This window comes from Hyperolius riggenbachi, chromosome 11, assembly GCF_040937935.1.
Source record: "Hyperolius riggenbachi isolate aHypRig1 chromosome 11, aHypRig1.pri, whole genome shotgun sequence".
Lineage (NCBI taxonomy): Eukaryota > Metazoa > Chordata > Amphibia > Anura > Hyperoliidae > Hyperolius > Hyperolius riggenbachi.
In genome coordinates, this window is record NC_090656.1 from 46,828,977 (window position 1) to 46,843,226 (window position 14,250).

At 40.9% G+C, this 14,250-nt stretch overlaps 1 protein-coding gene across 4 annotated transcripts in view; it reads right to left on the bottom strand.

The window, feature by feature from the left end:
• The window catches only part of WWOX (WW domain containing oxidoreductase), a 1,347,942-nt gene that overhangs the window by 428,268 nt on the left and 905,424 nt on the right, over nucleotides 1-14,250 (bottom strand). The window contains exon 10 of one of the 4 annotated variants that reach the window (XM_068259548.1): nucleotides 2,804-2,948. The exons of 2 other annotated variants lie outside the window; for them this stretch is intronic. In XM_068259548.1, coding sequence (XP_068115649.1) covers nucleotides 2,922-2,948 — 27 coding nt within the window. In that variant the 3' untranslated portion in view covers nucleotides 2,804-2,921. Of the gene's footprint in view, nucleotides 1-2,803; nucleotides 2,949-4,323; nucleotides 4,412-14,250 lie in introns of those variants that run through there. One more of the 4 variants, XM_068259547.1, reaches the window with a different exon arrangement.

Here is a 14,250-nt window from a genome sequence, read left to right on the forward strand (position 1 = left end):
TTTGCTTCTATTTCCAAATAAGTTAACGGCTAGTTCAATTGTCGGTTTAACACTACTGATGCCACCAGGCTTTCCTATTGGTCTATGTACTGACCATTGGGAATTCTTAGCAGTAATCAACTTTAACAAGGCTCTGATTACAAGAACTCTCTCAGTTCTAAACCTATCCTCTTTACGAATATCTTGTGCTGATGGTAACTCCACTAATCGTGTCACATGAGAGTCTCCTTATACACATTGATAACGTGTCCACAACCTGGCTGGCAATCGTGACGGTACTTGTTTACATATTTTAAGTAACTATGGGAATAGGGGAAAACGCAAACTTGAAAATTAATTTTTACCAAACAAAATAAATTATTGTGGCCACTCGCAGCTAAACATCACATTCAATCTGATTTAGATGGTTGTGCTTTTTAGAAATCAACATCACATCTCACAATATTTAACTTGATTATAAAGGATGAAAGGGAATTGTCCATTAAGCTAAATATGGTAATACAAAATTTTACTAATATAAAATGAAAGCAATGCACATGAAGAAGGCTTTCAGCAAAGTAAAGGACTATTACGTCAATTATTGGCACCTCCTATTGGCTAGTGGCAAGACTGTTAAAGAGACTCCGTAACAAAAATTGCATCCTGTTTTTTATCATCCTACAAGTTCCAAAAGCTATTCTAATGTGTTCTGGCTAACTGCAGCACTTTCTACTATGACAGTCTCTGTAATAAATCAATGTATATCTCTCTTGTCAGACTTGTCAGGCCTGTGTCTGGAAGGCTGCCAAGTTCTTCAGTGTTGTGGTTCTGTGATGCATCTCCCCCCTCCAGGCCCCTCTCTGCACACTGCCTGTGTATTATTTAGATTAGGGCAGCTTCTCTCTGCTCTCTTATCTTTTACAAGCTGGATAAATCCTCCTCTGAGCTGGCTGGGCTTTCACATACTAATGAATTACATACAGGCAGAGCTGTCTGCACTCTGCAGGAAGAAACAGCCTGACACTTCAGTGGAAGATAGCTGCAGGGGGAAAGAAACACACAAATGATCTCTTGAGATTCAAAAGGAAGGGTGTATACAGCCTGCTTGTGTATGGATGTATTTTCTATGTGTGGACATACTGTACATCAATCTACTTCCTGTTTTGGTGGCCATTTTGTTTGTTTATAAACAAACTTTTTAAAACTGTTTTTAACCACTTTTAATGCGGCGAGGAGCGGCGAAATTGTGACAGAGGGTAATAGGAGATGTCCCCTAACGCACTGGTATGTTTACTTTTGTGCGATTTTAACAATACAGATTCTCTTTAAGGTCTCATTGATGGAATTTTGAACATAATTAAATAATTGGTTGATCTTACACAACAGAAGGCTTGCCATAATTACTTGAGCATTTTTGGTGAAACAAGTAAACCCCGATTCTCAAAAGAATCATGTGCGCATGTAATTCTGTGCATACCTACAGCCTTCAGCAAACCCCCGATTCTCAAAAGAATCATGCACGCAGGTGCATCTGTGCATACTTATAACCTTAGTTTTGCATTGAGAGCAGTGGCCTAGTGTGGGTGGTGCAGGCTTTGCAGTGGTGGGTACATTTGCATTGTAGGTGGCAGCTTAGCGTTCATGGTAGCCTATGTCCAAAGGGATCTTCTGCACTGGTGATGTCCTAAACTTTTCTGTTATTGGAACTGCATGTTGAAGCTCTTAGACTGTATACGATCAGCCACAATTAATACATTTATATCTTGGGTTACCCTACACAGTTGTCAACCAACAAATGTAAAACCACCACTATAGTTAGATTCCTTTTAGAAAGGAAGTGGATTCTTTTACATTGGAAAGAGAGACTACAACACCCCCTCCTTCCCCCGAGTGTTAAAAGCTGGATCTCTAGTTTTAACTCAAGCCATATGTTCCAGGTTTTTTACTCTGTCACTATGTGTGATAGAATATCAACAGGACTGCCAGGCAACTGGCACTGTTTACAAGGAAAGAAATATGGCAGCCTCCATATCACTCTCGCCTCTGGTTCTCTTTAACCAGATAAAGTATCTTTGGGATGCTGAAACATCAGCTACAAGTGAGGTCGATTCATTAAACATCAGTGCCTGACCTCACTGACCTCCTCATGCATCAATGGGAGCATATCCTTAAAGGGAACCTTAACTGCCGTGGAAAAATAAATTCACTTACCTGGGGGCTTTCCCAAGCCTCCTGCAGCCGTCCTGTGCCCGCGCCGGTCCTTCGGTGCCCTCCGGTCTCCCTCCGCCGCTAAGTTTCGTTTTCGGACGACTGCCAGTCGTCCTCGGGCCACTTTCGCATTCCTCGTCGTAAACTGCAGTAAAGCACGTCCGCATGACGCGTTTGCCGTCATGCACATGACGCGTTTGGCGTCATGCGGACGCGCTTTACTGCAGTTTACGATGAGGAATGCGGAAGAGGCCCGGCCAGTCGTCCGAAAACGAAACTTAGCGGCGGAGGGAGACCGGAGGGCACCGAAGGACCGGCGCGGGCACAGGACGGCTGCAGGAGGCTTGGGAAAGCCCCCAGGTAAGTGAATTTATTTTTCCACGGCAGTTAAGGTTCCCTTTAAAGTAAGATCTAAAATTGTAACAAAAGACTACCAAATAAGTAAGCGAGTAAAGCGTGGAAGAGAATTAAAGGGGAGACAATCACTATTATTAATATTGATGGTTTTGAAATAAAATGTTCAACATGAAGATGTAGAAGGTGTCTTTATGTTTTAACACACTTTTGAGATTAGAGTATTCATTTATTGTACTGATTATATGACATTGGCATTTTCTTGCTCCAGGAACTCTGGACCACCCAAGCTTGATGGTGTCCTTACACATAGAACCAAGATTCTGGCCAACCAGTTTGTGGCTCATCTTCACGTTTCGGCCTCAAGACTCCAAAATTGGTCACATTTTTTGTCTACGCAGCTGTGTCTGTGGAATTTGATTTTTTTTATATAATAAAGTGTAATTATTTAATTTAGTTGTAGTTGGACAACCAACAGGCAAAATTAGAAATACGAAAATATGCTTTAAATGTTGCATTAATATAAACTTGTATAACAGATACTGGTAAGGCTCCAAATATAAACCCTATATTACATTACATCCTGCCGAGGATTATTTCACAATTTATTTGTAATTAGTTTCACAGGGAAATCAGTGTGAGAGAATCCCGATTCTTAATCTTGTCGTAAAAAAATAAGAAAAGAAAAAGTCCAGGCAGAAAATGCTTAGACAAAATGAAAAGTATTTTCTAACAAATCAGAATTAATTTGCTTGATTGGTTTGGTCTCGAGAGCCAGAAAGTTTTCATTTATGGAGCTGACAAGGAGGATTTTATCTTGACCAAATGTTACTCAAATATTCATAAGTCTGCGTAATTTAGAATTGGAAATACAGATGGCAGTAAGCGAAAATGCAGCTGAGGTTTTTTTGTGTCTGTTATAATGCAAATGTTCATTATATCATCAGTATGTGTTCCCAGGGCATGCTCACAAACTTCTGCACTGGTCAAAATATTACAGAAGAAAAAATAGACACTACAAAAACAATCGTCCTCCCTGTCAATCCTCGCTAGTCTGCGATGTACACTTCAGGCACACTGGTGGTAATTACAGAGTCGGTGTATGGAAATGCCATCATTATTAAATGGAATTAAGGAGAACTCCAATCAAAAAACAAATAGACGTCCAGCTCAAAAAGTCACTAAATCTGCAAAAAGTATCTGCCACTAAGATCGAAAAATCAGGTCAAAAACAGAGATTTGTGACGTGTCTTCAAATATATAGAAAGCCACGGTGCAATGTCAAGTCCTTTTATGCAACTTTAATCCTATTTTATAATAAAAACATTAAAATTGGACGAACACTGGATCAGATAATCATTAAAAGCAGAGATACACAGAGATCACACAGAAATTTATTTTACGATGGGTTCACACTAGACCACAGTCACAATGTGGACGCTCACTGTGAATCTAAAAGTACAAGATGATTAATCAGTTTTGACCATCCCATTGTTCTCATGGTGCCACTGCAACAGACAGCAAGGGAGGGCCTACCAGTTTCAAGAAGAGCAGCTTTCGCTTGGAACAGAGGTGGTGCCCAGCATTTTGCTGGCAACTGTAGCAGATGGAACACCCTCTCTGGCGATAAAGGAAGAAGCTGTCTGGTCAAATACCAGCAAGTTTCACAGACGATGAAGAGGTGGAGCGCGGCAAGCCAATCACTGCCCACAGAGGCTGATCCAGGCCTGGCTACTTCCTGATCCACATCCACCAGCAAGGCTGGTACCATTTGGGTTTGTAAAACACTTGATAAGGCAAATCAGGTAACAAGGAGGAGCCGCATCCCAAGAATCCTGCTATAATGCATGACGAGCTTTGGATGTTCTCCCTGTAGAATCAGACATCAGTTACAGTGATTACCTTGACAAGGCAAAGAAGCTTCTAATGTGTTGGCAAATGTGTAGCGAATAGCTATGTTTCTTATTAATTTTAGTGATGGTATTTTTTGAACACTTAGTTGGAGTCTGAGCCCCGGTAGACAACCTGGTTGTATCTATCTATGTAGAGGCTCCAGGCTGTGAGTGTGGTCTAGTGTGAACCCAGCGTAAGATAGAGTGTGACCTCTGTGTATCTCTGCTTTCAATAATTATCAAATACATTACATTTAAATAACCTGACCAGGAGCCCCTTCACCAGGCACTTCATAAGACACCAATTTCCAGTGTTTCAAACTTCAATCGTCTCAGCTATCATAGTTTTTACCCCACCCCTTCACAGTCTGAATAGCTTGATGAAGCTGAACTTGACAGAAAGACTGCTGGTAACCCCTTTGGTTAGATTGCTTTAGGTCAGAGGACCAAAAACAGTATTTTTATAGTATGTAGAACAGTGATGTATGGAGACCAGAAAGGGAACTTGCACTGTCAAGCTATGTACACACGCTGGTCTGAACTCAGCCATCGCGACAATAAAGACCGCCATGGCCAATAATCGTAAGGCAGGATGTGGGTGTGTGCTTAGCTAGTAAGTACATAATTTAGACACCAACACTAATCTTGTGATGTTCATGCTTCAATGGGTCAGACCTATTTTGTTGGCAGAAGGGGAACCTACATATCATTAGACAAGATGATTAAGGGAGAGATCACACTTGTGTCTGCGGGATACACAGACTATTCTTCACAGGTGATCTGTGCATTTCTCTGTATCTTTGCTATTCACAATCACATAGGCTACCTGAAAACCCAGTAGACCTATAAGAAAGCATTACTTGGGTCTTGGCATGTGAATTTGCATTGCAGCAAACTTCCTACAAATTTAGCAAGTGCGATACCTACCTAAATGTTTGGCTTATCACTGTGACTTACTGTACCCCTTCATTCATTACAACAATTGCAAAGAAAAAAAAATTGCACATGATATAATATAAAGCAGAAAATGCATGAACATAAGAGACTGAATATGGCTTTAAGAAAACATATAAAAATGATATAGATGGACGCTTAAATTATCACCTAGAACAAATTGCATAAAATATGTACTGCAAATTTTTAAAAATGTGTGTTGGAGAGGAGGGAAAAAATCCAAATCCTTCAACCAAGTTATAAAAAAAAAAATAATTATGCACAATGTAAATAGCTTACATGTTTAACTCCTTGAACTAGTAAGAGCAATGCAATCTGACTCGACATCGAGCTCGGAACCTGCACATTTATTTTGATGTATGCATCAAAAGGGCATTTCTGTATCAATCTCCACTGCTATTTAGGGTCTAATGTTCCCCACAGTTACGTTTTATGACGGTCTATCAAGCAGAAAATACAGAACCCATGCGGTGAACTTACATTTTCCCATTTCAATCTAATATTTCAGACATAATTTTCAAAATTCCAATGGGAACTTAAAAAGTTAATTTACTTTGCATTCAACCTAGAAAAGCTTGTTCCTGTGGGCTCAGTGAGGCTGTTAAACAAAATATCTGTTTTAGTAAAGTATGATACATAAAGCATTTAAGGCACTTTTCCCTTGAATTTCGAGCTCATGATTTTTTATTTAATTTTCTGTGATATGATCCAATTAGGAATAACTGGAGGCTATCCTCAATATGCTGCTTAAGGGATGGCAAATTTTAATAGCCAGAATTGGAGTCTCGCGAAGTTCTCTTGGGAGAAAATACTTTGAACATTACCCAAAGCAAAATAAGCTAAAAAGTGCAGACATTGGGAAAAAATAACGTCAGAATAATTATTCAGGAGGTTATATTATATTTATAAGCTAATGATCTTCCAGTGCTGGAGTTAATCTCTTAAAATACAAATATTTAAAAATATAATCAGATTAGATTTTTGAAGAGGTGTAAAAGAACAACACAAAGAACTTAATAACAAACTCAATAAAGATCTGTTGAGTATTTTAACTATAAACATTCAGCGTCTGATTGCATAAGTTCAGTTAAGTGAAATGCATCACTTTTATAAAAACTAAAACATAGAAATAAAAGGAGAAAAAGAAACGCTCTCCAGGACACCTAAAAACAATGCAAGGTTTTTTTGGTTTTTTTTAGCAAACTTTGTGACAAGGTCTTACTTCTGACAGGACAGATTGAGACTCATGATTGCAGGGAGCTGCTGAAAGGTAGTGAACAATGGGAGTGTCTGCACCTGATCAGCCCTAGACCTGTGAAACTGAAATATTGTACACTGGCATCCCTTCCCTTTACATGGGTAGCTTCTCAACTCCACCCCCTTGCTCTAAATTAAATATCCATTGAGGGAGGGAGAACGCTGAACAGTGTACGGTTATCACGGCTGCAGAGAGGTAAAATTTTACCAACCTGAAAAAAAGGTGTTTTTTTTATTACATCATTACCAAATAACTTTAGAAAATCTTATACTGTATTATTTCACAAGTGCAGTTTTTATTTTATTATTCTTGATAAATTTGCATCCCCACTAGACTGTAAAAAAAAGAAACAGACCCTTTTCATTTGTACAGCACTGTGATCTATTGCAGCACTGCACTAGGGACAGCCCCTTGGCTGTCCCCTGGAGCAGCTCCGAACGCGATCCCATCTCATAGGCTGATGCCTATGAGAGAGGATCGCCCTGATTGGCCATCGGGGGGAGGGGGTAGGGAGGTGGGAGAGAAAAAAAATAGACATTTATTTAAAATTAAAGAAGAAATAAAATAATAAAAAATTAATTAAAAAAAATTAGCCTGCAGCAGCGATCAGAATCCACCAACGGAAAGCTCTGCTGGTGGGCAGAAAAGGAGCCAAGATTCATGTGTGTGTTAAGTTGTATGGCTCTGCAGCGAGCTGTTAAAGCTGCAGAGCACTGAATTGTAGAAAATAGCCTGGTCACTAGGGGGTTGTAAGCCTGTGGTCCTTAAGTGGTTAAGATTGTTATTTCTAATGGGTTCCAGCCCTTAGATAGATACACTCTGCTCACTATCAGAATATATTTATTCAACAAGCACGGCTAGGTCGTGCCCAGAATTGGGTTTGGCACTTACAAAGCTCTGAGTAGAAACAGGAATATAGATAGTACAACAATCACAAAGTACACCAAACTACAGTAGTACAGCACTGACAGCAAGGGATACAGTATGAAAAGCGGTGTTCCCACTAGACAGTCTAATTGATTCAGTGGCCGCAACCTTAAGGAGGGAAGAAAGTGAGCTTAGTGGGCGCTGGAGGAGGAAGGGCATGGAGGGAGTTCAAGCAGAGGGGAAGAAAGAGTTCATATGCCCACTGTTGTGTGAGAGATGCAATAAAATATGAGCTATTGATGTAACCGAGGAACACATGAAACTGCTAAATACAACCAGTTATCAATTCTCTATCTTCACTAAAATTTTGCAGTCCAGCAATGGACACAAGCATTTGAAAGAACGCTTGATGAGCCTTCCAGTAGTTTTCAAGAGCCAAAAAGGAGAACAATTTTACCGAGCTAAATGAGTCTGTACACTCTTAGCATTCCTTGTTTGTGGTGTTGCACCTCACAAGCCCAAAAGCGGTTATTCTCATATCCTCTTTTGTGACATACTAACTAAGAGCACGGATGTCACAAACCTATACATTAATATTCTTTATCAACTCATACCTAGTAAATGTATTTGAGTGTAAGTGAGAAGAGAGTTCAGGATGGAATGGACCAGTACTAACTGGCTCTTCGGTGGACCCCAGTGCATTACAAATACTGTAATCCATTTGGGATATGAGAAGGCCTTGGTTTAGCATTTTAGTTACTCAATGCCAGGGAGGGAATGCAGGTGTGGTTTTTGGTTAAAGTGCAACTGTCGGGCATAAAATCTATTCTTTATTTTTATCTGGTAAAATAAGGATGCTAACCCAGCAATTCAAAAGTTAAAATCACTATTACTTTTCTTGCTGATAAAAGATCATTCCCAAGTTTCCCTGGCTCTTATTTGGTACACACAAAATGTGGTACATACAAAGGAAGTTGCAGGGCATGCTGGGTTGTGCTTTTTTGCTTCTCTACTTTCCCCTCAGACTTAACTAATAAAGCCTGATTGGCTGAAGACTCTTGCCCTCCTGTTTACCCCTCCCACACCTCTGTTACTCTCTGATTTGCCAATATTTCTCATGCTGAGACAATGCACTTTCTATAGTGGAGGGCCGGCAATGCACACACAATCTGGCAGAAGAGAGTAAGGGAGGAAATGACATCATGATTGGCTTCAAAATAGCCACAGTTAAAATGGGTAATGCGAAGAAGGATTTTCTCTTTTTTTACTGTGGAAAATTCACTAAAATCAAAACGTGGTCAGTGCAATACATATGTTAAGTAAGTAGAGCAAGTATTTATCTACTTATATATGTGTTTTTTTCTGAGATAGTATGGCTGACAGCTCCTCTTTAAAGATGATAGCAGCTGGTCTATAAATGTTAATTATTTGCTGTACACAAGTGTCACATACAGAATCACTGAAGGTTGCCATATACACATCAATTTTCCCATTTGATTCCCTTCTGTCTACAGTTTTGATTACACTGATCAAATCGGATGAGAATTGGTTCCTTTAACGGTTTAATTTATCAAATTTAATATCAATCAGACAGGAAAAATATCTAGGTTGATCTGGGCAGGATTGCCCGATACAATTTCTGCATGTGATGGAGGGCGATCGAGGGGAGCTAAGCACTGAATTTCCGCCAGATGCAAATGCAAGGCTTCAGAAAAGAGAGTGTTTAACTACATTGTTGCCAATAGTTGCAGCTATTCTGTTGCTTTTGTCAAGGGCTTTGGTTTTTTTTTTTCCTGACATTTTCCAAAACATAAAGGGACTCCGAGCACCTCTCATGGGCATGCACTTAAGCCAGACTTCCAACAATGTCGTGCTATAACCCCTCTGGAGGAGCCTCTTGCAATGGCCACGCGTGCCACTTCCTCTTCCTGCTTCATTTAGTGATGCACTTCTCAAACGGAGAACACAGGGGTGACCCGGAAGTTATAACATAGCCAAGATGGCAGCCGCGATTTTTAAATTGAACGAAAACTATTCGGTGTAGAACGGCAATTCAGGCATCAAATGAAACTGGAGAGCACAAGCTACAGAAAGGTATGCATTTTTAAGTAGTTTGCAGTACTGGTCGGAGTCTTAAAGTCATGCCCATGAGAGGTGTTCAGAGTCCCTTTAACTGATCACTCTGCTTAACACATAACCGTAGCTTTCCCCTTCCTGATGCATAACCTTAACAAAATCTCCTTCCTAATGAAAACTCACTCCCTGAAGCTTACCCTTCCCCCCCACCAACATGCAACTTTATCCATCTAACCAAAACCTTCATTTATCTACACGTAACCCTAACTATATCAATTCTCATTTTCCATTTTAGCTTTAGTAGCCCATGCCTACATTATATCACCGCTCCTCCTCTTCTCATCTCTGTCTAACCCCTCCTGACCACTTCCTGAATACAGGTGCACACATCACCGCCACATTACAGAGGGGTGGCACCCAATCCTTTGTGAAAGACAAAAAAAGACACAGAAAGACCGGGAGCCCGATCTGGTGTATTACCAAAGGGACACCAGAATAAATGTGCATGTAGGAGGAAATATACTCACAAAGTTTGGGTTGCTATATATATGCAACCACTTTTGATCGCATGTGAGGAAGTACCGTCCTCACTCGGCCTTGCTTCTAGCAGTGTGGTTGGTTGCAGCTCCACAGAGAAAATGTGCCACTGGAAAAGCCTTCCAAGTGTGCACTCCCCTAGACAGGGGTAGGATAAACTGGGAGAAGGGTAGGAGGCGCCCGTGGACTTATGACTGTAGGTTAAATAGTAATTAGAATAAGGTATTAGCTTTCCTACCTTATGACAGTAGGACGCACAGTAGTTGTTGGAATTTTTCAAGTCACTTGTGCCCCAATAAAGCTTGAAAAATTCCAACAACTACTGTGCGTATGAGTCCTACTGTCATAAGGTAGGAAAGCTAATACCTTATTCTAATTACTATTTAACCTACAGTCATAAGTCCACGGGCGCCTCCTACCCTTCTCCCAGGGCACCCAATCCTGCCATGCTGAATCCATCTCCTCCTATATCCTGACGAAGAAATGAGACTCTCTACAGACACAATGAGGCTTGTACTGCCTACCAACAATAAAAGCTACCTCTACCTTAAACGCAGCAACAAAACTAATAATAAATAACTAAAGCTCTTACTGTTCTTTCCTTCCTCAGTACACAACAGCTTCATATTTCAAAATAAAGGGAAAGAAATCATTCTCCTGACAGGTAGTGTTACAATGTAGTCAAACAAAGTCGTTTGGCTGTTCATTTTCTCTTTGCATTGAGCCCATAATCCATCTAATGAATGACAGTGCCAGTGTAATCATCCTCTGTTTCAAGCAGGGGGTGCTGAGAAGGTTCTCTGCGAGTTTCACCCCGCTCTACAGGAAATCCCTCTCGCAAGCCTTCATCGCGTTATATGTCAGGAGGAATAACCTATTTTCCTTATAGCAGCAAGTCTTACTTACCTTCACATATCATTATCTCTGACTATCTGTTATAAATAAATAGCACACACACACACCAACATAAAAGAGATGCTTATCATGTATAAAGAATGATACAAGCCGTGGTTTGATCTAATACGAATGATAGGAACACTAAGGTTCTAAAGGGGCCCATACATTGAGCTGATTAGCGGCCGCAATCGATTGACCAATCGATCGATTTGTGGCCGATTTCGATCGATTTCAATCGATCTGACATGCTGGAAAATCTAGGTCGATCTGTTGAGATGACTTATCATTTTCCATTGGACCTAATAGAAATCTGGTGGCAAAAAAATGCCATCAGATCGATTTTCAATAGATTTCATATCTATTGGAAATCTGTTCCTAGTAAAAAATGTTCCTAAACACATCAGATAGATCAGAGATCTATATGATGATCTATCTGCTGCTAATCTAACGAGTGTATGGCCACCTTAAGAGTACAACTAAATAGTTCCCCTACCAAGATAATTATAGGGTCCACCCTTTATCTGACCATAAACTACTGAGACTTGGGCCAAAAACTAATATTTAAATTCACAGCTATCTAACTCAAATATCTAGGGATTAAGTTCACTACAAACGTTTTGGACTTCCCAAAACTAAACGTAGAACCTGCAATGGAGCTACTTAAAGACAAATGGAAGGCGTGGCGGAACCTCCCCCTAACTTTACTAGGCAGAGCCAATGCCATTAAAATGAATCTTCTCCCAAATTTAATTATATATTCCGCAATTCCCCTGTCGTAACTAAAAACCAAACTTTTAAAGACATAGACTCTTCTATTACCTCGTGCCTGTGGAATGCAAAAACTCCTAAAATAGCATTAAAAACTCTCCAGTTACCCAAAGAAGCAGGAGGGATCAGTCTCCCTGTTTTCAAATTTTATTATTGGGCAGCCATTTTAGTCACCACCCACTGGTGGTTTTCCCGCTCGCCAGATAACCCAGCTACAGCCCTTGAGGCGGCAGTCATGGGCTCCTACACGGCCCTGGCTAGTCTCCCATACAGGGGTATCAAATGCTCTGAAAAATTGACACCCTCTATGAAGACGGTAATTACTGTCTGGGAATTAGTTACGAAATTTCAATGTCCCTTGGGACAGGTATCCCCATACCTTCCTCTTTGGAATAATACCTCCCGTCCTCAATTCCTCTCAATTCCTGATCCTTCCATCTGGGCACGGGCAGACAGTGGGGTCTATAGACTTAAGGATATAATAGAAAATAACCAACTAATGTCCTTTGATCAACTCAAATCCCAATATCAGCTCAAGTACTTTTTTCGATACCTGCAGCTCCGCCACACCTTTCAAGCTCAATTCCTTCCCAATGACACCCCTCTCGTGGTTTCCACATTCCCTATAGAATCAAAGACAGCTCTAAAAGACCTTCCCAAGGCCCTTTCATCGCTCTACAGAACAATCCTTCCTATTACTACTCCATCTATGTCAAAACTTTTTGATAAATGGAAAGCTGACATCCCAGAATTGGAACCTTCCGACTGGGAGGAAGCTTTGCAATACACTTATGTCTCATGCATCTCTGCCAGAAATAAGATGATAGCTCTGAAATTATTACACAGGGCCTATCTTTCCCTAGCTAAACTGCATAGTTTTAACCCACAAACTTCCAGTTCCTGTAATAGGTGTGGTCAGCAAGATGCTGGATTTATCCATATCATATGGAGCTGCCCACACCTCGTGCAATATTGGACCGAAATTGAGAAATGGATTCTCAAACTATTTCCAAGAGCTTCAATTACCCACCCCCCAAGCAACTTCTATATCGCAACTTGCTATTCTATGCCAATAAGTTAATTACCCTACATTGGAACCAGCCTAGTCCACCTATGGTAGCGGAATGGGTCTCCTATATAAATAAAGAAGTTTGCATCCTTAAGGAGGTCTACGAAAGGCGAGGAGCTAACAAAAAATTTGAAAAAATCTGGTTTCGCTGGCTAGATGCAACTGACTTAGATCTCAGTTAGGTAAATAACAGAACTTGGAGTATCTGTGATTCTCAGCTACTAACTCCTGGACAATATCCTGTTTGGGGGGTATCTTTGCTCTGCTGCAGCTGTATAGTCGTATAGTTGTGTTCTCATGTTATTGTAGTTGTCCAGGCTTACTGTTCCAGCCTGTGTTGTATATTAAAATGCAAAATTCAATAAATTTTGACTTTAAAAAAAAATTCACAGCTATTTGCCAGACGTTCCTGTAAATGTTCTAGACAGCCTACACTGGTTGAACGAGTTAGTAACACAACTGCCACAAGGGGAGCCCAGAAGCCGCAGGGATCCCCACGGGGGGGGGGGGAAGAAGCTTTTTTTCCCTGTCCTGAGAGCTCGACAACTAAGGGCACAGGGAGAAAAAAAAACCTTTCTGCCCTTCTGTAGAATTGTTCTAATGACTGCATCTGCTAAGCCACTGATAAGCAATCATACAAGGTTTTGCAGACAAAGATTTGTAGACAGTCCCTATTCAGTGTTCAGCAGGGTCTTGTGTAGAGTGCTGCTCTACTGGCAGCCTTTCTACCCCTCCCCAAGTGCTGTGTACTGTAGGGATGCTGGAGGAGTCTGGGCATCTGGGCATGGAGAGAAAAAGATTTCTATTCTCTGCACAAATGGGGGCCCCATCCAAAGTTTTGCCGGGGGGGGGGCGGTGATTTCTAGTTATGCCCCTGTTTGCCAGGTTCTTCTACGGTGTTGCTGTCACCATAGTGCAGATACAGCAGTGTTCTTTTCCAAGATGGTCGCCAGTCCAAGTCGCTAATGCCTGCTAGTATCAAGATGGTACAGTATGGGGACAGGTCTGATTGAGGCAGAACTATAGAGCAGGCCTAGTTATATGATTCTAGGCCACAAACCTCCTAGCCGAGGAGAGGGCCAAGGAAAAAAAAAAAAAAAAGGTCACTCTATGTGAGGATTCACTCCAGCTTTACATCAACAGAGGCTGCTCAAGGAATGAACCCAATTCTATACTGTACAGGTAGTCCCCGACTTACGAACGACCCACCGATACGAACGGCATGGATTCAGTGTTTCCATGGGAACAAGCCACAAAAAACATTTTTCAAATTGGACTTTGATTTTAAAAAATTCAAAGAAAAAATGGCTTTAAACTTGTATAAGCAGGCACAGAGGGCAGAGGTGACACAGAGGGGGACACTGGTGGCACAGGGGGACACAGAGGAGGTA